This window comes from Lepisma saccharinum, chromosome 10 (genome assembly GCF_977018435.1).
Source record: "Lepisma saccharinum chromosome 10, izLepSacc3.1, whole genome shotgun sequence".
Taxonomy (NCBI): domain Eukaryota; kingdom Metazoa; phylum Arthropoda; class Insecta; order Zygentoma; family Lepismatidae; genus Lepisma; species Lepisma saccharinum.
This window is the reverse complement of record NC_139238.1, coordinates 78,670,356-78,688,752: the sequence shown is the minus strand read 5'-3', so window position 1 is coordinate 78,688,752 and position 18,397 is coordinate 78,670,356. Positions and strand designations below refer to the sequence as shown.

Here is an 18,397-nt window from a genome sequence, read left to right as displayed (position 1 = left end):
CAGGTGTGTCGTATACGAGGGTTTTCATTTCTCCCCAGAAGAAAAAATCGAGAGGGTTGAGATCTGGCGACCTCGGTGGCCAAGGCACAGGCTCTTCCCTACCAATGAACCTATTGCGAAACACGTCATGCAGGAAATGTCGTACATTACAATCGAAATGAGCTGGTGCACCATCGTGTTGGTACCACATTTCTTGCCGTAGTGCCAAAGGTACGGTCTCCAACAGTTCAGGCAGAACCTCACTAAGAAATGCATGATACGTGCGACCATTCAGGCGAACAGGGAGAATGTATGGTCCAATTAAATGATCATGTACTATCCCGCACCACACATTCACTGAAAACCTGTGCTGGTGATGGGCCACAAAAAGTGCATGTGGGTTGTCAAAGTCCCATACATGACTGTTTCTACTATTGAAGACATCCATCCTGGTGAAAATGGCTTCATCTGTCCACAATACGTTTGCCCCGAAGTGAGGGTTTGTGTCCAGCTGATGCAACAACCATTGGCAAAACTCCATACGAGGGCGAAAGTCACGAGGTAACAGTTCTTGTACTTTCTGCAGTTTAAAAGGGTGCATTCCTTCCTCTGACAACACTCGCCAAACATTCACATGAGACTTGTTTCGTGCCCGAGCGAGCACTCGCGTACTGGTGCCAGGATGTTCTGCGACCGCTGTTAACACATCTTCTGCAAACTGATGTGTGCGTACACTTCGGGGTCTTCCAACTTCTTGCCGCGCTGGTAACACTGACCCTGTTTCACGCAGTCGACTGTCCACTACCTGAAAGAAGGTGTGAGACGGTAAACGTCTATGTGGAAAGCGTTCTCCATAAAGACGCCTTGCCTCACGGCTATTACCACGTGCCTCCCCATACATGAGATGCATGTCTGCTAGCTGCTGGGTCGTATACGCAGCCATCTGAGTAATAGGGAGCTGGAACTGCAGAGTATTGATTTTGTTTAACACTGGCACACTGCACAAATTGGCCGTATCACCGTACGAACACCACAGACCAATTGTTGCGATACTTGACTTGCCCACTCCACCACGTCAACTTCTTTCAATGCAACATACTAGTACTCTTCAATGCGTATGACAACCTAGAGCGAACTGCTGATCATATCCCAGCACCTGCAACACGACTGGGACGACTGCCGGAGAGAACCAACCCTTCGAGCTCCTCTCGCGGGAACAGCAGTCATGAAGGTCAAACGTAGACTACGAGAGTCAGACTTGCCTGTGCAGCGCTCCCGAAACTGGTCTCTTTTACGTCACAATGATCGCGTGCGAACACTTTTGGTATTGCTCCCCACCCCCTTTGTGTGGTGAAAGTGACATCTTCAGTTGGTGTACAGTGACACGCACTGTCTGTGCATAAGACATTGTAGCATTTGTTGTTTGTTGTGTGTGTGTGGGGGGGCGGATATTACGTAGTTGTCGCGTGTAAAAATACACGTTGTCGCAATCATCTGATATTGTGTTTTTCTTTCCCTCCTCCTGTCTCTCGTATGCCACATGACATGATTCGTTCATTCCTCGCGTGTAACTGGGGTATGCAACCGTGCTCAACTTTTCCGATTTTGTGTTCGGTGCTCATGTTTTGATGTTTGAGGTCGGGATGTGTTGTCTTTAACGCATTTCTCATTGTCACGGTCCTTCTTGCTGCGTTACATACCCTTTCCATGCATTGTTCTTGCTGGAAATCCCCAATTCCTTTGAGGACTCCATTGCGCATGCGTGCAGTGAACTTTTCATAGTGACTTCCGGACTGAGCACATACGATTCCTTTATGATTCCCTTGGAACCGCCTCTCTATCTGTTATAGTATTCGTCCCAGTCAGGAGTGACGTTCACTTTGTCACCTTTTGCGAGGCTCCTATCTCGGAAACGAAGCCTCAGTCGTAAAAATGGAACTTAGACTTTTTGCTTGTTTTCGTGTGAGGAATCACCTCCCAAGCGTTGTAAACGACCTTTAGAAACACCCTGTATACATAGGAAATTTATTTTTGTCATGCTGAAAATAACATTCCATAACATCTTATGTATCGGAATCGGTTCCAAAAATTATCGGTGAGTACATCGGCATCGGTAAATTTTCAGCTTCGTCACATCCCTAGTAAAAAGCCAAAATTTCCACTTGGTTTCCAAAAAAACTGATTTTAATCGAGAAAAAAAACGTCCATTCTATATAGTAAAAAAAACTCCTGAATTTCCTGACATTATAACCATTAACAAAAAGGCAGACTGTTAAAATACAAGGATTAACCTTTCCAAGTGCAACTTGTATTCTGCAAAATCTAAGTGTCATGATTTGCAATGATCTTCAGTAGACATGATGTAGAAGAAACTTAGAGTTTACCTTCATAATGCTGACCCCTGACCCAATATTGACTAGAAGGTATGGAAATATATTGGGGTCCATATTGTGGAATCTGTACTCAGGATTCCCGTGGCGCTGGTACACAAACACTTCATCTATCATATTTTTCAAAAGGAAATTGCATCCTTTAATGAGGCAGCCCATTTCATCTTCTTTGTCAACTCTGTAACAAAGAATACAACCTGATATTACAACATTTTCCATCATGGTACACACATGGGAAAATGATATTATGAATCCAGAAAAATGATAGGGTACAATGTATAGGTTACTTAAGATGACATTTGCAAATAGCATGCTCAAGCAAAGAGAGACCTACAGTTTAAAGTTGAATCCAAACCACTATGTGCCTCCACTGAAGATCCAACCCAGGATGCCTTGATTACAAGGAGGGCCTCGCCAATGGCACAGTAGTAACGCCATTGCCTTGTAATCAAACAGTCCTAGAGGCACAAGTACCGGGTGTCCCAAAATGATTACCCTGATTTCATAATTTTCTTACTCTTTAGTGATTGCACCGATTTGGATTTTTCTCTTGCAGATGCGTTGGACCAATCGTCGAGTTTTTCTGGCTGTGTGAAATGAATATGCGCTGTTTAATCTGAAAACGTGGCTTCTATACAAGAAAAGGCTGTGTGTAGTGTGGCTGGCTGAGACAAAATCACCAAAAACAATGCAACGGAAGTTTCAAAATCGCTATTGGTGATGCATGGAAGGCTGCGTGAATGTTTTCAACAGTCTCCACAGATGTCGATGGTCGCCCAGCACTTTTACCCTTTTCGACCGTACCTGTTTCTAAAAACTTTTGCAACCAAGATTTTATCAACTTCACATCTGGTGGTTGTTTTGAACCTTCCATTGCACCATTTTTGGTGATTTTGTCCCAGCCAGCCACACGACACACTGAGCCTTTTCTTGCGTAGAAGCCATGTCTTCAGATTAAAGAGCAGCAGTGCCCCTACTTAAGAACATGCACATTCATTTCACACAACCAGAAAAACTCGAAAATTGGACCAACATATATGCAAGAGAAAAATCAAAATAAGTGCAATCACTAAAGAGTAAGAAAATTATGAAATCAGGGTAATCATTTTGGGACACCATGTAGTTTGGTTTCAACTTTAAACTGTAGGTCCAGTCCTTACAGCGTATATATGCATAAAATTCAAGAACTCAAGATTACAAGGCAGCAGCATTAATACTACACCATTATGAAAGCCTGCAAAACTTATTCCATTCACCTGGTTGATTGCATTAATTCTAGGCTGTTCAGGGAAAAAGTACTTTAAAGAAAGAAAGAAAGAAAGAAAGAGAGAGAGAGAGAGAGAGAGAGAGAGAAAGGGAGAGGAAGAGAGTGAGAGAGAGGAGGGAGGGAGAGAGGGGGGAGAGAGAAAGAAAAGGAGAGAGAGCTCTCTCCTCTCTCTTTCAGAGAGAGAGAGATGGAAAGAAAAAGAAAGAAATCTCTCTCTCTCTCTCGGCTTTCCTTCTTTCTCTGGAGAGAGAGAGTCTTTCTCTCTCTCTCTCTCTCTCTCTCTCTCTCTCTCTAAAGAACACATAGTCCAACACAATGATGTCATTCCCAATGAAGTTCTTTAACTATTGACAGTAGTGCACACGATTAGGGTAGTCAATTTGTTTTAATTCATGAAAAACTTGAATTCGATATGGATATAATTTCAACATTTTCCTACGTCAGTGTTTCACGTTACATACAGATACTCTCACGAAATTTATTGACAATTTTCTGAATTGAACTCAGTCGGAGCACTCTTACCGAACATTTCCGTGAATTTACTGCATCTTTTTTGAATGAATTAAAATTAACGCATTAAACTTTTGAAGTGAATAAAAAATGACAACAAATTCCTGATGTTAAAATGTTAATATGTAACAAAAGGAAAAGGAACAACTAAAGGAAATTGGCAGCCAAAAATGCTGCGAGACTAAATTTCAATTTTCTTATATTTGAGGAAAGCAGCAGGAGAAGTAGCATTTGCACAAGACCCTATTCTTCCACCAAGAAAAAAAAGGGGGAGGGATATACTGTCCATAAATCTGACTAAAAGTTGTCTTTCTTTTGCTACAGGAATTTTAAAAATCACCTGGGCCATGTTAAAACACTCAAACACACTTTGAAGTGATAAGTCATGTAAATTGTTTTATAAAAATGTTCTATTCCTTCAAGCATGTATAATGGAATTTTAAATAAATATAGTATGTTTAAAAATGAGATCTCGACAGACCAGAAGGATGACTTTTAGGACAGTGAAAAAATAAACTTTCTGCATGAAGATATTTCTTAGTTATTTCACTTGGCCATAATCTTGTTAATTTTTAGAGAACCAACCAGTTAAATTATTAGCTGAAAAGTACATAAGAGGGAAGACAAAAGCAAATAAATATATATACATACGACAGTCCCAACTTGGATTGAATTAATCCTGTATACTTGTAAGCTCCTCCGCCAGTTGCCTTAATGCTTTTACCAAGCATATTATCTCGAGAACCTAATAAGTTTTGCTGAATGAAGTCCAGGCAACTTTCAATATACTTTGTCTCGAATTTAATGAAATGGAGCCTGGCACCTTCTGACACCTCATATACAATATGATCCTGAAATAAACATATATAATTATTACAGGAAATTAAAAATACCACCAACATGTACACAATGCTCACAATTTACCACCACATACAGTCTATTTTGTCTGGTTGTTACAAATCTCCAATATGTTAATGGCAACAACGAGGATTAATGTGGAATTGAAGGAATCACATTAAACAAAACATTCATGCCCTACTCTTGTTAGTTGCTATTACGTTGTAACTGGTGTTAACTCCAACTTTTACCTAGTATCTTTGCATGACACTTCTCCGACGTGACTTGATGTTCCGAGCCTAAAATACGACCACCTGAAGAAGGAAGCAGTAAAGCTTGCAAAACGTAGTTTACAACGAATATATACTCACTTACGTAAGTAGACAAAATTTAATACTCTAACGTATTTATGTTTGTCTCACTTAAAATGGGGATACTATTTCTGTGAAGCAACTAGAGTCAGACTGCAGAACCAAGGCTGAATTTAACTACAACTGAGACCAGTTAGGTAATAGATGAAAATACAGTTCCGTGGTGTGATTCGTGATTTGGACAAACCTTGCTCCAAAATACTAAGTTGGCAACAGTAGTACGTACAGCTGGCCTTCCCTTTTACATTGACTGTCACTGGAGGAGCGGAGTTCTGTTGTCTGCTCACCACACAAACATAAAACTGACCCGAGAAAAGTGTGTTGGTTCTTCTTCGCCTTTGCACCTCATTGCAATGAAACTGAGACAGATGAAGAATTGACAAGGGTCCACCACTATTCATTGGATTTTCGCGGTAACTGTTTCATGAGTGGTAGTTCTTTCTAGGAGTGTTTGTGGCTAAATCACTGTGCAGATTGCAAAAAAAGGAACGAAATGAACAAAAAAAAAATAGATCGCTAACGTGTGGTTATTTGGGGGGGGTGATAATGTCTAGCAGGCATAATTGTCGTACTGATGGCTGATAACACTTTTGAAAAAGTCACACCACACCACTGGTTGGCCGCGGTGGCTCAGTCGGTAACGCGTCTGACTACCATGCTAAAGGTCCCGGGTTCGATCCCCGGCCGGTTCAAATCCGGGAACTTTTCTAACGGTGGAAGCGGCCCCGGCGCCCACCCAGCATCGAATAACATGGGTACCTGGGGGAAACCCTGGGGGGTAAAGGCGGTCAGGGGCGTGATGCTGATCACATCACCCCCACTCACGACCGGATCAAGAAAGTGTGGGGCGTTACCCCCACACCCTATATACGCCTTCATGGCGTGGTGCTATGCACAGGGGAACACTTTACCTTTTTTTACCTTTACACCACTGGTAACAAGTTATAAAACTGGTATGTGTTTATGGACATACTGTGTTTATCATTATTATTATCAATTGCCTCTTCTTAGTCAAGTAAATATTTTTGTGCAAAAACCATAAGCCCAAGCATGCAGAATAACCTAAATATAACCTACGCATTACATATCCTAATTATAAGTTTAGAATCCGCTATCAGACTTTACTAATATTCCTGCTTTAAACCATTTCACTCAGACAAATTGTGAAATACAAATAGTGACATGAAATATAATTTGAAACGTACAAGAGCAATACTGCTATAGTTTTTCTTGTATGCTTTGCTTGCATTGTAGAATTATTTCTCTTGTAGTTTACGGTTATTACAAGCGTTAAGAACACAATTTTTCGTTGTGACATTTCATAACACATGCTCCCTTCATCAGACATTTATTTTTAGTTTGACTAAAGATACAGTTATAACAATGGTTGTTGTCTCCTGAAACGTCACAACGAAAAACTGTGTTCTTATGCTTGTAATAACTGTAAACTACAAGAGAAATAATACTGCTATGTATGTATTAATTAAACAAGTTTTAGTAAGACAAATGCATTACCATGCCATCCTGTTCAGTACTTTCATCTTTTCCATAATGAACTCTTCTATGTGAAATTGTTGAGTAATAAGCTATTTTTGTCAAAGATCCTCCTGAAAAATATAACATACTAAATTCAACATTTCATTTTTTAATGGTATGTGTGAGCTTATGTAGTGTTAAAATCTAAGAATATTGAACATGTTCATACAAAACGTAATTATGTTTTGGTACATAAAAAAGAAGTTGAAATGTGTGATAGCATAACCATTTAGGCATACAACAAGAAGGCGTGTCGCTTGTCTCGGATTCGAACCCAGAAATAGTTTGATAGTTATTCGACAAATACACGCAATTTTGACACCATGTATCTTACAACTTGTAGGTTAAGAACTTACCAATGTCTATGGCAAATCTCTTCGCATTTTTGAGATTTCGAAATACTTCCACGGTCTCTGGAAGTATAATACTTTTGGGATGGTTGGTCTCGTCCATTTTTCTTCACTCGCATTCTTCGAATTATATCAGTGCTTCTCAAAAATTTTCTTCCAGTTGCACAAGTATCACAGAACTACTTGATGTCACAGTTAGAGTCACATATGTTCCGTGATAAAACATAATTTACATCGTCCTCAAATATTTATTTGACTTACCACGGCACCGTTTAATTACAGATTGCATTTACAGCTGACTCGACTGAAAACATTCGCACTTCGTCCACAGTTTATAGCAGCGGAGGGACATGTACCCTATAACCCACCACAGGTCTTTGTCTACCTTTTATTTGCTCTTTGGTGGGAACAGCAAATAAGCTGATAATTTAAACAATCTCACCATGAAATCAAAGTCCACGGAGTACCAAGTTCAAGGCAAGAAATCAGTTAGCGCAAAAATTGGGAACATAATCTGACCAAAGTTTCCCAATGTTCAATGTCATTATCATGTTACGAGTAATAAAACATGGCCAGGCATATTGTATTTCACGGATTTCTTCTTCTCTTGTCATTTTTCTTCTGGTTTTCGGCCATTTGACTTTGACATGATTTGACAACAGACACGAAAAAAACAAGGTTATTAGAAGTATGTACAGTCAGGGGCACTTATGTGTTGCAGCAAATAGGGGTGTGCGGGAAAGATTTCTTTTTTGGTCCGGGACGGGAAAAATTCTAAATTTCCCGAAGCACAAACAATTTCCTATAAGTATATTATGCTGTCCCAAAAGTCTCGTGAAAGATGTGATTCACCAGACGCACGGGCGAGGAAGCCGGTTTGTTCAGTGAGAATCGTGCAGACCTCGCGCGTTCATGATGATTTCTAACTGAACTAGTTCGGAAAATGTATTATAATTTTAACAGAGAGTATGAAGCAACATGCGCAAGATGAGTGTGCCATAACTGTTCATACAATGTGATCATGGGCGTCCTGAAGGGGTGGGCCGTGCCCCCCCCTGAGAAATGAAAGTCAACAAAAATTTTGTATCTCCCACATATAATTGCATTCTAGCCACAATAATATGTGTTAATTATTGCATGAACAATATAAATTCAAAATTAAACAACGTTTTTTAGGGAACAACACTATTTTTGGGGAAAATGTGCCTTGTTTGCCCCTGCCTGAAAAAAATCCTGCGGACGTCCATGAATGTGATTAAAATGAGTAATAGTATAGTGTTCACAGCAGAGTTTATTTCTGCCAGTTGTTCTCCCTGATGGAGCAGTGGTATCTTCGTCGCCTTGTAATAAATGGGTCCCGGGTTCAATTCCCGGTGGAGGCACATATTGGTTCGGTTCCCACTTTAAACTGTAGGTCCAGTCCCGATTAGCCTTACTGTGCATAAAGTGGACTTAAAACAACAAAACAATCCATTTTTTTTTCTACCAGAGGGACATGCCTTCCGCTGGACGCCATGCGGAAAATTTGTATAAACAAAACGCTGCGTCTAGAGCGTCCAATAAGTCTGAAAAATAACTGTGATCACCAGGTTCACGATGCCAGTTACTTTCATTCGATTCGTTCGTTTCGTTAAGACTTTCGGAACGCACCCATTATTCCAGCATGTTCTTTCTCGTGATAAAACGCTTGGAAGTAATCTGTGAAGGTGAATTGGTTGCGTGCGACCACAGATTATATACGACATTTATGATGTAACCATAAGCAAAGAATCTACGCAGTTTTGTTTACAAGTTAAGGATACATCAAGGAAATGGCATTATATCGTACTGTTACAAGGTTTTTTCCCGGACAGAACGTGGTAGCAAGATCCATAAGTGCTCCTGTGTTATATTATCATCCCAATGTAATTGATCATTACGAAAATCCACGGAACGTTGGATCTTTGGATAAGAATGACGAGTCTGTAGGCACTGGTAATAATAATAATAATAATAATAATGGTTTATTTCCATAATACCAAGTACATAGGCATGGAAAACGTCAGTAGTTATACATATACATAAAATGGTTGTTAATTAAGTTACTAATAAAATTATGGTAACAGTTCTTTATATCGGAAACACATTAACACATTATATTTCTCAGATCATTACGCTTCCTTGGAACATAAGCTTCAGTCACTATACCTGCCGCAAAATTAGTTTGGTATTGACACTTGAGAACCACGTGTTGAAATCGGGTCTACGTCACTGCGGGAGGGTGGGTTGCTGGCATGCCAGCCAATCAAAATCTTCCCAGTGCTTCACCCAGGCCCTGGTTACCTAGCAACAGAAAACGTTTTTCTCGGTGTTGCCGCTTATCGGGCGATTCTTCATGTTGTTGGGAGAGGACGTGTTGTTTGTTGCGTTGCGTTACTGTGATATTTTAACCAGTCCGTTTGTTTAGTGTTTATTGAATTTAGAGTATTCTTTGTTGTATATAGCGTGTTGTTTTAGTGTGTTATTTTTTGTACATAATTTTCTGTGTTCTGCTTGAGTGTGTCGTGTGCTTGTGTGAAGAATGTCAAGCACGGGAGGCAATACTCGAGATGACAATGTACAAAAAAGGCCATGCACTAAAAGAAAAAGGAATTCTTCTCAAAGGACAAACGCGGGAGATGGTTTGTTCTGAGCGCAAATAATTTGAGCAAGAGAAAAACAATGGGGGGTCGAATCATTTCTGTAAACAAAGTTCTGGACAGGACTGCTGCTGCTTTCGGTGTGTCTAAGAACACTATTGTTACCATAGGGAAAGAAAAATATAATGTGGTAGAAATAAATAAATGCGAGGCTTCAAAATTGGAAACCCCAGGAAAGAATAGGAATATCAGTAAATGCGTGACAAATTTAGATACTTTTCAGCAAGATGCTATTCTCGCCATATTTACTCTTATTATAGGAGGAAAGATCATCCCACTGTTGGGAAACTGCGCGTTTCGTTGAAAGATTCGGCATTTTTTCAAAGTGGGGAAACATCTTTAAGGACAGTCATAAAATATCTGGGATTCTCATACAAAAAAAAATAATGGATGGAGATGTGGAGGTAGAGCTCGACACATTCTCGACCTCGACCTAGGCCATATTATGGAGGTGATGCGGTGAGTCGACCCCGGAGCCGCTCGGGATATTTGAAAAAGTTCCACAAACCACCGCGGGTCCCACGCGTGAAAGTCAGACGCCCCACCAACTGGACTTTGTGCACTTCAGTTGCGGTATAATTGAAAGACGGGCAGACTTTAACGGCGACTTCGGAAAGAAATGATTATTGAAAGTGTATATACAGAATGGATTGAAAAGGTAACCTGTAAACAATGCTCGTTTTGTTAATTCGTTCATGTTGTAAGGGAGATGGAAATGAATAGAAAAAACAATAACACATTATTCATTGTTGTTCCTTTTCATTACACGTTTTCCTCGACACGGCGTCAGACGGCTGCAGTGCGTACTGTACCGCATGATATGGCAACACCGTGACGCGTGTTCCTTCAGCTCTCAATACCAAACTAATTTTGCGGCAGGTATAAATTCTGACTTGAACATCGTCAGTGACTGGTGTGTATCTAACGGTCTTAAAATAAATCCAGAAAAATCCACTTTCATGATCATTGGTTCTAATTATTCAAGGTCGTTAATTAAAAATATTAAGATCGAGCTCAAAATAAACAATTTGCCCATTGTCAGGAATAACACTGCTAAAAATCTTGGTCTAATTTTTGACGAAATTTTTGATTGGACAGAACATGTAAAGACGCAATGTAGGAAAGCTTATGGAACACTTAGCCCGACCCTGTGGCCGAGTGGTTAGCACATCGCGCTGCGACGCCAAGGGTCCCGGATTCGAATCCCGGTCGGGCTTGGTTGTTTGTGAATGTCCATTCATCAATTTCATCACTCATCCCCATCTTCGCAAATTAGCCAAGAGGCACAAAATGCGAAGTAAAATAAACTAAATCAAATCAAATCAAAATCAAATTATGGAACACTTAGGAATCTGAATCGTTTCTGTGACTTCCTCCCTGTGGAATGCAAGCTAAGACTCATCCAAGCATTAATCTACCCATTCTTCGACTATTGTGATAATGTTTATGGCCCTCAACTCTCGCAAAAATTCAGTAAAAAAATACAAATGGTGCAAAATGCGTGCTTCCGATCCATTTTTCAAGCAAAAAGATCTGATCATATTCTTCCATTCTTAAATAATAATCAGGTTCTTACCATGGCAAACAGAAGGAAGTTGCACTATTTCTGTTTTCTACGCCGCATACTGACAGAAGGTAAACCGCAGTACCTGTTTGAGAAGATGCATTCCCGTAGTGAAATCCATCAGTATGTTACCCGTAAGCGGAACAACTTCGATTTACCCCATCACTCTACCACGGCCTACAAATCATCTTTCTCCTTTTCGGCTCCCAAAGCATGGAATGCATTGCCTGCAAATATCGCTAGTGTAAACAACCAATTATATTTCAAAGGTAAAATAAAAGATCTGATGTTAATGGAACAATGGCAGAGTCGGGGCACATACTGAAGGTATCAAGTCATTCACTATAAGGAATTTGTATTATTATTACTATTGTCTTTTGTATTTCTAGTTACACTTTTTTTTGTGTGCAACTAATTCCTATGTATTTTTTTTTCTTCATTTTTAATTTAATTTTATTATTATTTTTACGTTTAGATACTGGTCCATAAGTTTATATCATCTCATATGTATTCTCATATTGACAAGGGTTAGGTGGCAGAGCAGCCCTTGGCTGAACCTCCCCCGCTGAATAAAAAAAATATTATTATTATTATATTTTGTGTTTCTCATGGTTCGTACTTACGAATTGTGTATTGCTGAACATGTGCCATTATGCTTTTTACACGAAAACCAACACAAATTTTCACATAGAGAGTAGTTTTTGTGGTATGACTTGAGATGACCGGACCCCTCTCCGATTTTGGTAAGAGTCTAGTTTACGTCCTTTTCCTAAGGAATACGTGTCATATATCGTTGGAAAGGTTATTTTATAAGGAAGTCAACAAAGTAAATCCCAAGGCGAGGAAAAATTTCCTGGAGGAAAGAATCGAGAAAAACCGATGTTGTCCGGATATTCGTGATTGAACGTACTGAGGACATTTTTCGATGATGAAGCGCATATTTAGAGGTGAAATGAGTGCTAATAAAACCTAACCAAACAGGCCTAACCTAACCTCGTAGGCATACCTCGTTCCCGTGAATGGTTAGTGACAGAAAGTGTATAAAGAAAAACTTACTTACCCTACACATGCCGGAGCGCCGGCTGTCTGCTAGCACGGTTTTGTAAACGAGCAAGAAGGACGTAAACGGGCAAGAAGGACGTAAACTAGGCTCTAGCCCCGATTTTCTTCATATTTCACATACTCACTAATTGAGGCCTCCTAATCACGAATCTGAAGTTAACATTTGGCGGCCACGTCTAGAAATTGTGAACCATTGACGCTAGCTTCACGAACCATTGGCGTTAGCCCCATGAACCATGTTGTGTGGTTAGGTTAGGCAAACATAGTTAAAATCTGGTGTCGGGGTAGTATAAGGAATATATCGTATTTGGTTGTGAAACAAAAGAAATTGAGAAAATCGACAGTTTCCATTCCTTAAACTAACGCCTTATTTTTGCTTATTTTGCAATTGTTAGACGTTTCCAACAAATTTTAAGTACAGATTCATGATTAGGAGGCCTCAATTAGTGAGTATGCCAAATATGAAGAAAATCGGAGAGGGGTCCGGTCATCTCAAGTCGTTCCGTGTTTCCAACATTTTGCACGGGTAGCTGACGGATAACCCGACGAAGCATTTCCGATAAGGTTAGGTTTGGTTAGGCAAGCATAGTTAAAAAAAGAAGGGGTTGGAGCATCCGGTTCACTTAGGAAAGCAATGGCAATTGTGTGTCGGGGAGATATTTCTGTTGCAAAATACATGATTTCCCTGTCAAATAGATTCCACGATGAAAGAGAATACCTCGACGAACGTTAGAAACCTTAGAGAAACTCATTTCCATAACTATTTTCTTGTGTAAAAATGAAGAAATGTGTCTCCGATACAACGAACTGTTACCAAAATTATAACATTCAATCACATTGTTGCTTGTAATTGTAGTAGAGTGAAAATTCCAACACCGCTGAAAAGCTAAGGAATAGAGCTTTCCATTGGTGCTCTATATGAGCTACTTATGACAGATTACAGTTTCAAGGTCATTGACTGACGTTTGACCAGTACTACTACCGTTTAGTCAAAACACCTATAACTAATTAATTTCGTCCTTTTTATGATTGCTACTTACTTATTGTGCATTGCGGAACATTCTATAAGGTGTAATTTGTGTGAGACACAATATGGCGCGAGCGTTCTGGATCATCGTGCGTCGTCATTGTGTTTTGTCGAGTGATGCAGTGTTTCTAACCTTCTGAACAAAATACTTCCGTCTTATTAATTTTATATTTTTTCCCAGGTTGCCCCACAAACCATTCATGGGAAGAAAATGCCTACTTCCGTGTTATTAATTTTCTATTTTTTCCCGGGTAGCCCCACAAACCATTCACGGGAGGGTTAGGTTAGGCAAGCATAGTTTAAATTGGGGTCACATCATCATCTTGCACGGGGTGGTTGGAAACAGTGACAGGGGTCATCAAGCGCACGGAACATCCGGTTCGTACATGGAAGCAACTGCAATTGCGATATTTTTATACATGAATTATCAGTAAAAAATATGAAACGATGACAGAAAATACATTCGGTAACTTCAACAATCGTACAGAAAATGATTTGCATAAGTAGTTTCTTCTGTAAAAATGAAGAAATCCGTTTTGACTAAACGAAAGTGTTACCCGTTGACCTTGAATATCTCAAAACATGCCATCTCAAAATCATGAAAAAAATATACTTTATTGCCACAACATTCTTTTACCCATGTACCAAATATTAGGCTGACACTGCAGTGGCAAGGAAGTGCAGGATTAATGGGAATGTCATGCTGCATACTACTGCAAGTAAGGCACAGAGACATATCATGCAATAAATATTTCATACCTTGAGGATTTGGGTTTATTATACATGAAATGTGTACAGATTTATCAGAAATATGCTACCATGTGACAGCAACTTTAATTGATAGACATAATTTTCATCAGTAAATAGCAACAAATCTTGGCGATCAGAGATTGAAACTGCAGCCATTTTAGGCAGGGTTTCTTCGTCAGACACTGTCTCATGATTCTCACATTCTGGAAGACCATATTAGTCTTTTATAACTTCACCAATTTTCTTAAATTTCTTCTTGCTGTACCGTCCAACACCTAATTTTTGTTTATTTTTTTTTTTTTTTTACAGGAGATTCGCCTAGAGAAAGTAATGTATCATTCAGACTCTTCAAGTTTGTGTCTCTGTCAGTCCATATCTCAACCTGAAATATCTTCAATTGATATCTCAGGTTGTTCTGCACAAACTACATATTTTCTGTTCTAATGTTATATTTGGACATTTCTGAATCATCCAAGACTGTACTTTTCTCAGATTCTTTCTCCACCTTGTGTGTCCACTTTTTTACCCAGTGGATTACAAAATGGCTTTCTCATTGGGTAAGAAGCCCTGCCATTGGCTAAAATGGCTGCAGTTTCAATCTCTGATGATCTCCAAGAGTTGTTGCTATTTACTGATGAAAATTGTGTCTTATCAAATAAAGTTGCTTTCACATAGCAGCATTTTTCTTATAAATCTATTGATTTGTTATAAAATATCTACACATATGTATAATGAACCCAAATCCTCAGGGTATGAAATATTTATTGCATGGTATGTCTCTGTGCCTTACCTGCAGTAGTATGCAGCATGACACTCCCGTTAATCCTGCACTGCCTTGCCATTGCAGTGCCAGCCTAATATTTGGTACATGGGTAGAAGAATGTTGTGGCAATAAAATATATTTTTTCATGATTTTCTGAGATTGCATGTTTTGAGATATTCAAGGTCAAAGGTCACAATCAATGACCTTGAAACTGTATTCTGTCATAAGTAGCTCATATAGGGTACCAAGGGAAAGCTTTATTCCTTAGCTTTTCAACGGTGTTTGAATTTTCACTCTACTACAATTAGGGTAAAAGTTGCAGCCATTTGTAAGTATGCGAGTTTGTAATTTTTTACGAAAATTTTTATTTTTATTGTCTGTATCTTGGACAATTTTCAAAATAAAGATCGGAAAATTGGCAGAATTACTTACCTTGTCATATGTGTCCATCATACCAAATTTCATCAAAATCAGAACTGGTGAGGTCAAAAACTTATTTTTTCTTATTGATCTGACGTGGAATTACTTAACATGAATATACTCGCTGTGAATTATATCACACGATAAGATTATAATATTCCAGTCATATAAATATAAAATAACAAAACTATACTAACAGTAGGACATGAAATATTATTCATAGATAAATTAAGTAGACAGTATTAGTATAGAAACAAAATAAAACATGAGTCATTAGGCATCCATAATTCAATTTTCCATAAATTCTGTAAGACTATACAAAGCTTTATGTAATAAATATTCTTTTATAGCTAAAATTTGTTTTTTTTTAAAGGTATGAGTGTTTTAATATTGTTGGGTAGATGATAGAAATACCATATTCCCGCATTCATGGGTGAAGATTATGTTAAATGCAATCTGGTATATGCTTGATGGTAATCGTTTTTACTTCCGGTATTGTAATTATGCAATTGAAATTTTTTGGCCAATTTACCAGTATTTAAAGCATATAAAATAACTTTATAAATATAAAGAGAAAAATAGTCATTATTCGATTGATTCTCTTTGAATACTTATTTACAAGTAGATCTATTGTTTAATTTATACATGATTCTTAGGGCTGTTTCTTTTGTAGACGTTATATTTTGGATGTTTTAATGTGTGATGCTCTGCCCCATATTATAATACCATTTTCAATATCAGGATATAGCTATTAACCTATAGTATTGTTTTGTTAATTACTGTCAAGTTATATTTAGCAAGTTGTTTCAATAGATAAAGATTAGAAGCTAGTTTACTACATATGTTGTCTATCTCCTCATCCCATGATAAATCTTTGTCTATTATAATTCCTAATAATTTGGTAGAATGTGCAACATCTATTTCAGTGTCATCTATAAAAATAACATGTGTCACATTATTATTAGCGTTGCTTGGATTAAAAATCATGAATAAAAATTTAAATACTGAATTATATGATTAATTTTTATAAATGTATTGATTTCAAGACTTGTAATGTCTCTGTCATTAAACGACACTGTTATGTCATCAGCATAAGTAATTATCCTCATGTCAGGGAAATCTTTCATATAAATAATAAAGGTCCTAAGATTGAGCCTTGTGGCACACCACGAACAATACTTTTCATATCTGATGTATAATTGATGCAGTTTTCATGAAAGTTAAATCTCATTTGTGTATACTGAATTCTTTCATTGATTGAGTTGATGTTTTAAGTCCACTTTATGCACTGTAAGGCTAATCGGGATGGGACCTACAGTTTAAAGTGGGATCCAAACCACTATGTGCCTCCACTGGGAATCGAACCTGGGACCCCCTTGATTACAAGGCAACGATGCTACCACGGCTCCATCGGGGAGGCCTGAATTCTTTCATGTAGATGTGAATGTTGTTCCTTTTATTCCGTAGCAGTAAAGTTTATTCATTAAAATTTTATGGTTTACTCTATCAAAAGCTTTTGAGAGATCAAGAAATATGGTAGGGATGGTCCTATACCGATAAAGTACTGATATAAAATTAACCGATATTCTATGGATCCAATATAAAATTCCAAATGATCCTTGAAGAACTTGAATGGTTCATTAACCCCCTTGGTAAGTGTTTGTTTCCAGGTGACTGCAGTGAAAAAGAAGTTGCATATTTAGACATTTACTTTTTTATAGAAAGTAGGGCATGGCGATTATCCATAAAAATTACAACAAAATGGCAGAATTTTGTACTAAATTATCAGATTTTATTGATATATCGGATCGGTAAAATAATCGATAATTTTACTGATGTGCCTATATCGGCCAATACCGATAGAGTACAGATTAATCGGTCCCATCCCTAAAATATGGCATTTACAATTTCATGATATTCCAAGGACTCAGTTATATAGTCAATCAATTGTGCAAGTGCCGTGTTTACAGACTTACCTGTAAGGAATCCGTGCTGACAATTGATTTAATATTTTATAATTGTTACAGAAATTAAGTATACTATTTGAAATAATTTTCTCAAGTATCTGAGAATGTAGAAGTAAGTGATATAGGTTTATAATTCTCAATATTATTTTTATAAGGTCTTGTTGGAGCCCCTGCATGCGGAGATGTGATGAAGCTGCAAATAAAAGTAGATGAAGATGGAAAAATTGTGGATGCTAAATTCAAGACATTTGGATGCGGCTCAGCAATAGCCTCTAGTTCTTTGGCAACGGAATGGGTTAAAGGTAAATCTGTTGATGAGGCACTGTCGTTGAAGAACACTGATATAGCAAAAGAACTTTGTCTCCCTCCTGTCAAACTTCATTGCTCTATGTTGGCAGAAGATGCAATCAAAGCCGCACTTTCAGACTATCGCATAAAACAATCATCCAAGAAAAAGGAAGCTGGGGAATCTGTAAACTAAATAGAAATGAAGATGTGATCTTCACAACACCAGCTGTAGAAATGAACAACTAATGCTGCACAGTAGGATACGCCGTTCCAAATTTGCAGCCTGAAAATTCCAGCTCTTGTACCTCCTTCACTTCGTTGAAAGAACTAGTTGGAATTTTATGTACTACTCTTTTGTGCTATTTAAATCTGTAAAAAGGCCAATTAAATGTATATGTAAATATTGGAAATTATAAGGTTCTATCATTGACCACACAAGCGTAAAGAGGTGTGCCTTGAAAGCTTTATTCCGTACATATAATTAAATTGTTGATAGTTTGGTTACACATATATTCTTTGTTTTTATACCATAATTGTCATTTTATATTGGGATGTGAATAAAGTTACAAATTTTCTGGCAAAATCTGTGGGAACAGGCAAATGTTGCTGTGAATGGAAGAGGTGCATTAGCACACGTT

General features: G+C 38.2%; 2 protein-coding genes across 3 annotated transcripts in view; one reads left to right on the top strand and one right to left on the bottom strand.

Moving 5' to 3' along the window:
- Nucleotides 1–7,896, bottom strand: part of LOC145993967 (4'-phosphopantetheine phosphatase) — a 116,596-nt gene extending 108,700 nt beyond the window's left edge. The window contains exons 1-4 of one of the 2 annotated variants that reach the window (XM_083129976.1): nt 7,247–7,896; nt 6,870–6,961; nt 4,798–4,997; nt 2,364–2,547 (exon numbers count right to left, since the gene is read on the bottom strand). In XM_083129976.1, coding sequence (XP_082986102.1) covers nt 2,364–2,547; nt 4,798–4,997; nt 6,870–6,961; nt 7,247–7,343 — 573 coding nt within the window. In that variant the 5' untranslated portion in view covers nt 7,344–7,896. The remainder of the gene's footprint in view (nt 1–2,363; nt 2,548–4,797; nt 4,998–6,869; nt 6,962–7,246) is intronic. The other variant, XM_083129975.1, reaches the window with a different exon arrangement.
- A 1,069-nt stretch (nt 7,897–8,965) lies between these two features.
- IscU (Iron-sulfur cluster assembly enzyme) lies at nt 8,966–18,169 on the top strand. Its single transcript, XM_083130523.1, has 2 exons — nt 8,966–9,214; nt 17,627–18,169. Exons 1-2 carry the CDS (start codon nt 9,052–9,054, stop codon nt 17,950–17,952), a joined length of 489 nt encoding a protein of 162 aa, XP_082986649.1. The 5' UTR covers nt 8,966–9,051; the 3' UTR covers nt 17,953–18,169.
- Nucleotides 18,170–18,397: the final 228 nt, after the last annotated feature.